At 42.8% G+C, this 7088-nt stretch overlaps 1 protein-coding gene across 1 annotated transcript; it reads left to right on the forward strand.

Annotated features, from left to right (window-relative positions):
* The first annotated feature begins 519 nt into the window (after positions 1-519).
* SLC35D3 (solute carrier family 35 member D3) lies at positions 520-5092 on the forward strand. The gene is made up of 2 exons (XM_044005411.1): positions 520-1021; positions 2865-5092. Exons 1-2 carry the CDS (start codon positions 586-588, stop codon positions 3683-3685), a joined length of 1257 nt encoding a protein of 418 aa, XP_043861346.1. The 5' UTR covers positions 520-585; the 3' UTR covers positions 3686-5092.
* The last annotated feature ends 1996 nt before the right edge of the window (positions 5093-7088 follow it).

Here is a 7088-nt window from a genome sequence, read left to right on the forward strand (position 1 = left end):
CATTAAGTAAATGAAGAGAGTTGAATCCGTTCCCACGCTGCGCCAGGGGACTGGCTTTCCTAGGGGTTTCCAAGCACTGCAAAGGCGTTAACCCTGACTACACACTGGAGCAGATACAGCCGCATCTCTCTACCAGCCACCTTGTCACAAATTGGCTAAAGGATTCCCGCCACTAACCACAAGCCAGCTCCTCCCTCCCCCTCCTCTTTCTTTACTACTTTTCAGTGTCCCCCCACCCCCTTCTTTCAACCCTTCTTCGATTCCCTGCTGACGCTGACTAGTAGCTGTCCAGCAGTCTAACCTGGACCTGCGGAACTGAGAATACTGTCCTTTGGGGAATCCTCCTCTTCTCTACACAGACAGCCTCGGGGCAGGGGAGGGGGCATCTCTCTCTCTCTCTCTCTCTCTCTCTCTCTCTCTCTCTCTCTCTCTCTCTCTCTCTCTCTCTCTCTCTCTCTCTCTCCCTCCCTCCCTCCCTCCCCACCCTCCCTTCCTTCTTCCTTCCCTCCCTCTTCTTTCTTCTCTCTCGTCTCTCTCCTTGTTCCCCACAGGTCTCTGATCCCCAGCATTCGAGAGGTGACCAGGATGCAGCTGTGCAAAGGCCGGATGCTGGGCATCTCAGTGGCCATCGCCCATGGGGTCTTCTCGGGCTCCCTCAACATCCTGCTCAAGTTCCTGATCAGCCGCTATCAGTTCGCCTTCCTGACCCTGGTGCAGTGCCTGACCAGTTCCACCGCTGCCATCAGCCTGGAGCTGCTGCGGCGCCTGGGACTCGTCTCGGTGCCCCCTTTCAGCCTCAGCCTGGCGCGCCCCTTCGCCGGGGTCACAGTGCTATCCACGCTGCAGTCCAGCCTTACCCTCTGGTCTCTGCGGGGCCTCAGTCTCCCTATGTATGTGGTCTTCAAGCGTTGCCTGCCCCTGGTCACTATGCTCATCGGCGTCCTGGTGCTCAAGAACGGGGCGCCCTCCCCCGGGGTCCTAGTGGCCGTACTCATCACCACCTGCGGGGCAGCCCTAGCAGGTGAGCAGCTATAAGCCCCCCTCCTCCCCTACTGTCTTCTCCTGGTATCCCCTTCTCCAGTTTACACACTGCCCAACCCTAAAGCCCTGCTCCCTCCAAACCCTTCTTTCCTGGATGCTTTTATATTTCCACCTTCTCCATTGCTTTTCCCCTTGTTCCTCCTCCAGTTTTTCTGGCCGCCTCCATCATGCCTCACTTTATCAGTCTGGGGCCTTTACTAACAGTAGATCACGACAAAGGGATATCATGGGAAGAGTCCTAGATAACAATTCAGACCTGGGTTCGTGTCCCAGCTATGTCCCTTACTTGCTGTGCACCCTGGGACAAGTCACTTTCCTTCTTTGGGACACAGTTTCCTCATCAGTAAATTGTAGCTTTGGGGTAAGGGGAAGAACCCAAGGACTTAGGAATCCCGGGTTCAAATCCAGCCCTGCTACTTTTTAATTGCTTGTGTAAACTGGGTCTCAGTTTCCTCATCCCTAACATGAAGGAGTTGGATTAGATCATGAGTTCTTAACCTGGAGTCTGTGAATTAAAAAAAATATTTTGTTAACTATATTTCAGCGTGAATACTCCCCTTTGTAAGCCTGTATATTTTATTTTATGCATTTAGAAACATTCTGAGAAAAGGTCTATAGGCTTCACTATAGTGTCAAAGGGGGAGCTATGACACAGGTTGGGGCCAGGACCTTGCTTTAAATAATTGCTGAGCCCCTAGAGATGCCACTTTGACTAGACCTGGGATTGGGGTGGGGGAGGGAGGGTGTGTAGAGGGGGAGGGGACCGTAGAGGCTGAAGTTACTGAAGGCTGCACTTCGGGCAGGGGGCAGGAGTGGAGCAGAGGAACAGAGGATCGAAAATAGTCCTTTTTTTTTTTTTTGTCGGATTCCGTGGCCAGATTATATTAATACATGTCTGCTAATGGGATCCAGCACGAAGGAAACCCAGAGAAGGACAGTGACCTGTCAGGGTAGGCAGATAGTACTCACTTTTAAGCAACCACAAATTCGTTGACAAGGGGTGGAAGGGGTAGGAGGTGGGGAAGTTTCCAAGAGCAAAACCAAACCAAACCAAAACAAACAAACAAAAAACCCTTCAATCCATCGGTTGTATTTTCCCCTACGAAGCCTGGCGTCAGGTCTGTACGTCCCGGCCAACCATAGCCAAGGGTTCTTCCCAACACTGCAGGGAAACAATCGTGTTCCTAGATGCAGTGGGGCTTGGCAATTCGGGGGCATCAAGAGAGCTCAAAGCCCATTCAGATACTCCAGAGACTATCAGGCAGTCTATGAAGGGGGACCTAGGGAAAAGAGAACTCAGTTTCAGTTGAAAATTAGGAGGTAAGAAAGGAATCCCGTGTTCCCACATTTGCATCTAAGACGCAGTCTTGTGTTGTGATAAGATCACTGGCTTTGGAGTTGGAGGGCATGAGTTTGTATCCTGGCTGGTTCCTCACTTATAAAACCTTGTATTAGTCATTTCCCTTTTTGGATCTCATTTTGCTTATCTGTAAAAAACGGGGAATGCTGGAGGGTTGGACTAAATGGCCTCTAAGATTATTTGGGGATTGAAACATAACAGTCTTGCTATGTTTGATGCTTCATTTTCCCTAGGAGCTCAAAGGACTTTCCTTATATCCTCACTAAGGGGGGGGGGGGGGATGAAGACCAGTCCTGAGTTCCCATTTAGTAAAGGAAAGAAATATTAGCACAGCAAAGCAGAGTGACAACAATCAACTTGACAAAACTAGGCAGCTTGGTTTCTCTACTTCTGGTCCAGTCTTCATTATAAAGACATTTAAAATTCGTGCAAAACAAAGAAGTCTTTTTTCTCTCTCTCTCAGGAGCTGGTGATCTAACTGGGGACCCCATTGGGTATGTGACAGGTGTCCTGGCAGTCTTAGTTCATGCTGCTTATCTTGTGCTTATTCAGAAGACTAGTGCAGACTCTGAGCATGGAGCTCTCACAGCCCAGTATGCCATCGCCATCTCTGCCACACCTCTACTCATCATTTGCTCCTTTGCCAGCATGGATTCTATCAATGCTTGGGCCTTCCCAGGATGGAAAGATCCAACCATGGTCTGCATCTTTGTTGCTTGCATTTTGATTGGCTGTGCCATGAACTTTACCACACTCCACTGTACCTACATTAACTCTGCTGTGACCACTAGTTTTGTTGGAGTGGTGAAAAGCATAGCCACCATCACAGTGGGTATGGTGGCCTTCAATGATGTGGAGCCTACTTCTCTGTTCATAGCAGGTGTGGTGGTGAACACCTTTGGCTCTCTAATTTATTGTGTGGCCAAATTCATTGAGACCAGAAAGCAAAGCAGTTATGAGGATCTGGAGAAACATCATCGGGAAGGTGTGCAGGAGACAAATGGAGCTCAACCACCATTTGCTCTGGAGGCCCTGCCCTTGGAGAAAGGAAATGGTGAAGTGGAAGGAGAGGAAACAGCCTGTGGTATCAGTCAGTCCTACACAGAAAAGCCTAAACGTGGTGCTGTGGAAACAGCCCTAGTCTCCAGAAGCAGCCAGGAGGCAGAAGGAGTTAATAAGAACTCATTAAAAGATGCTTACCTTGGAGTGTGGAGATTGGTTAGGGGGACTAAATATGTGAAGAAAGATTATTTGCTAGAAAATGAGGAACTATCCAGCCCCTGAAAAGGAAATGTATGTATATAATAATAATTATTATTATATATGTATGCAATGTACATATATACATACATACAAACACTTTATATATATATATGTATATGTTTTAATAAGGAAGATCATATATTTTATTCCTAGCGGGATAGGGAGCATACAGAAGAGGTTAGAAGGAATTGATACAATAAAAGAAAAGTAACTCCTATATATATTATTTTCACTGAGAGTAAAGTGTATGGAAACTGATTAGCAAAATAAGGCAGCTGCATTGGTTTTAGGTTCTTGACCATTAATATTTTTTATGCTCTGAGCCCTCCTCCCCCAGGCATCTATGTTTTCTTCCACATGGAGTGTGAAAACAATGCACTTCCTAGGCCTTCATAGGAGAGTCGGGGCTAACAATTTTGTTAAAGTGGGAACTACAGTCTTGCTAACCTGTTAGAACTGGGGGGAAATGGTAAAAAATAAAAATAAAAATGGCACTTGCTCTCTGAAGGCAGTGATTTGATAGACTCTATTTATAGATATTTTTAGATATCTTAAAATCTCATGTTTACTTCTTTTGCCTAATTGTTCTTCACTCCTTTTAAAATCAATGTTCATATTGGATCTTTATAAAGGAAAAGCTTTTTTGAAAATACTTGTCCCAGACTTTTAAGTGTGGAATTTATAATTCGTGGTTAGTAAATGTAAGAGTATTTTTATTAACAGAAACCTATTTATGACCTTTGCCTTGTAATGCTGAACCACTAAACACCAAATCCATTTTCTGTTGTTTTCGCTGTGTTTGATATTCTGCAGAGTGAACACACTGGCTGGACTACAATTCAACAGTGGCTGAATCTCAGCCAGGCAGAGTAAAAAGACATCCTGGAAGATAGTCTCTTTTACTCACTTAAAACCAAGCTCTGCAGCATCTACAGCTGTGTTTATATAGTAGAATGATGTTTTTCTAATATCAAATTTGAAAAAAAATCTGAAAACATAAGTACTGCTTTGTTGTTTTAACTGTTACATTATCAGAAACTCAAATTTTCACAGTGTTTGCCGTTCAATGCTGCTATAATTGTTTTGTATTTTTTGCCTTTAATATGTGTGTATGGGCTATCTAATATGTAGGAGTCATGTTTGATAATTCCCAAAAGGAAAATGGGAATTTGGTCAAAGCAACCAGATTTTCCAGTGAAGGAGAATGTTATAAACTAATAAAAAAAAAAAACCTGTGCCTCCTCTTGAGGCATATCATACTGTTAATAGAATTCAATGAACATGGAAATGGGATAATAAAGTATTACACTTTGCAGAAATCTGGGGTTTTGTCCATTGTGTTGTCCATCATTTCAATCAATCAAAAAGCATTTATTATGCTTTTGCTAGTTCAATTCAATTTAGTTCAACAAACATTTATTAAGTGCCTACTGCATGCCAAATATTGTTCTAGAAATACAAAGACAAAAAGGAAAACAAATCCTGCCCTCAAGGAGCTTATATTCTACCTGGGAAAAGAACCTCAACTTAGTTAAATGAATACAAAATAGACACAAAGTAATTTTGGGAGGACCGACAGCAGTAGGGAGATCAGAAAAGGATTGGTGGATAAAGAAAGAGACAATAAAGCAGAGTCAGAGGTTCTGGTAGGCATAAGTGAGGAGGGAGAACATTATAGGTATCCATATTCCATGCAAAGGTACAGTTGGACTGCCCTGACCGGAGAACGGCAAATGTGGTTTGGCTGGAATGTGAAATCAGTCTGATAATTAGAATGGAGCCAGATTGTAAAGGGCTTTCAATGGCAGCCTGTGTATTTTTAATTTTATCCTAGAGGCAACAGGGAGAATGAAGCTTTTGGATCAGTGCAGTGATATGGTCAGACCTGTGCTTTGGAAATATTCATTTGGCAGTTCTGACGAGGAGGGAGACTGGATTTGAAGTTTAAATGAGACATGGTTCCAATCTTAATGGGGCTTAGAGTCTAATAGGTGGCTACGATGCAAACCCAGGTATCTACAACACAAAACAATATTTCTCTGCTAACAAAAGGATATAGAAGGTCTGAATGGATGTTACTTCTGAAAGAATCTATCACAGAACACTTGTGCTAGATTACCATTTGTGATATAACTGCTTCCATGTTGTTCATTGAATTATAGAATCATGTAATGTAGAGGTTATAGAGTTCAATCCCTTCATTTAATTTATTTTAATACATTTTATTGATGTCTTTTTATATCACAGTCATTTCTGGATATACTTCAATGCTTACTGAAATTTCCCTCATAACAAAGAAAAACAGCTCAGCAAAACTAATATATCAATGAATGCATGCCAAGCATATAAATACTCAGTACCAAACACTCCCTTAAGTCTTGGGAATGAAATATAGTAGTGAGACAATTCCTGACCTCAAGGAGTTTCTATTTGATAAATGAAGACAACACATGGGTGTTGACCAGGAAAGGGTGTTTTGGTCTGGGAAGTCATAGGGATGGTGAATGGAGCCAAAGGAGAGTCAACTGACCCACTCTTTCCAGAAGAATAGCATAATTGAATTGATTATGCTTCCCCAAATTGTAACACTAATGCATTCTTGGTGGAGTTGTGAACTGATCCAACCATTCTGGAGAGCAATTTAGAACTATCTTCAAAGAGCTATGAAACTGTGCATACCCTTTGACCCAGCAATACCACTACTAGATCTGTACCCCCAAAGAGATCATAAAAAGTGAAAAAGGACCCATATGTGCAAAATTTTTTATAACAGTAGTGGCAAAGAATTGGAAATTGAGGGAATGTCCATCAATTGGGGAATGGCCGAACAAGTTATGGTATATGAATGTAATGGAATACTATTGTGCTATAAGAAATGGTGAGCAGACAATTTCAGAAAAACCTGGAAAGACTTACATGAACTGATACTGAGTGAAGTGAGCAGAACCAGGTGAACATTGTACAAAGTAACAGCAACATTGTATGATGATCAACTATGATGGAATTAGCTCTTCTCAGCAATGCAATGATCCAAGACAATTCCAAAGGACTCACGATGGAAAATGCTATCTACATCCAGAGAAAGAACTATGGAGTCTGAATGAAGATTGAGCAATACTATTTTCCCTTTTTCTTTCTCTCTTGTGGGGCATGTGCCATGTAGCAGAATTGATGGATCAAAGGAAGTGCATGAACAGTTTAGTGATTTTTCTTGTATAATTGCAAGTTGTTTTCCAGAATAGTTGGATTGATTGACAGTTCCACCACCATTGTAGGAATGTCCTGTTGTTCCATAGGCCCTGTATTATTATTTCCATCTTTTCAGTCAGTCAGTAATCATTCATTAAATGCCTACTATGTGCCAGACTCTGTGATAAGTACTGAGTATACAAAGCAAGGTGGTTAGTCTTAATCTTCAAGGAGC

This window comes from Dromiciops gliroides, chromosome 4 (genome assembly GCF_019393635.1).
Source record: "Dromiciops gliroides isolate mDroGli1 chromosome 4, mDroGli1.pri, whole genome shotgun sequence".
Taxonomy (NCBI): domain Eukaryota; kingdom Metazoa; phylum Chordata; class Mammalia; order Microbiotheria; family Microbiotheriidae; genus Dromiciops; species Dromiciops gliroides.

Excerpts from the sequence above, each read along its gene's own strand:
- SLC35D3 (XM_044005411.1), top strand. The coding sequence starts at position 586 with ATGCAGCTGTGCAAAGGCCGGATGCTGGGCATCTCAGTGGCCATCGCC. Across the intron at positions 1,022-2,864 it reads CTGCGGGGCAGCCCTAGCAG|GAGCTGGTGATCTAACTGGG; the intron begins GTGAGCAGCTAT and ends TCTCTCTCTCAG.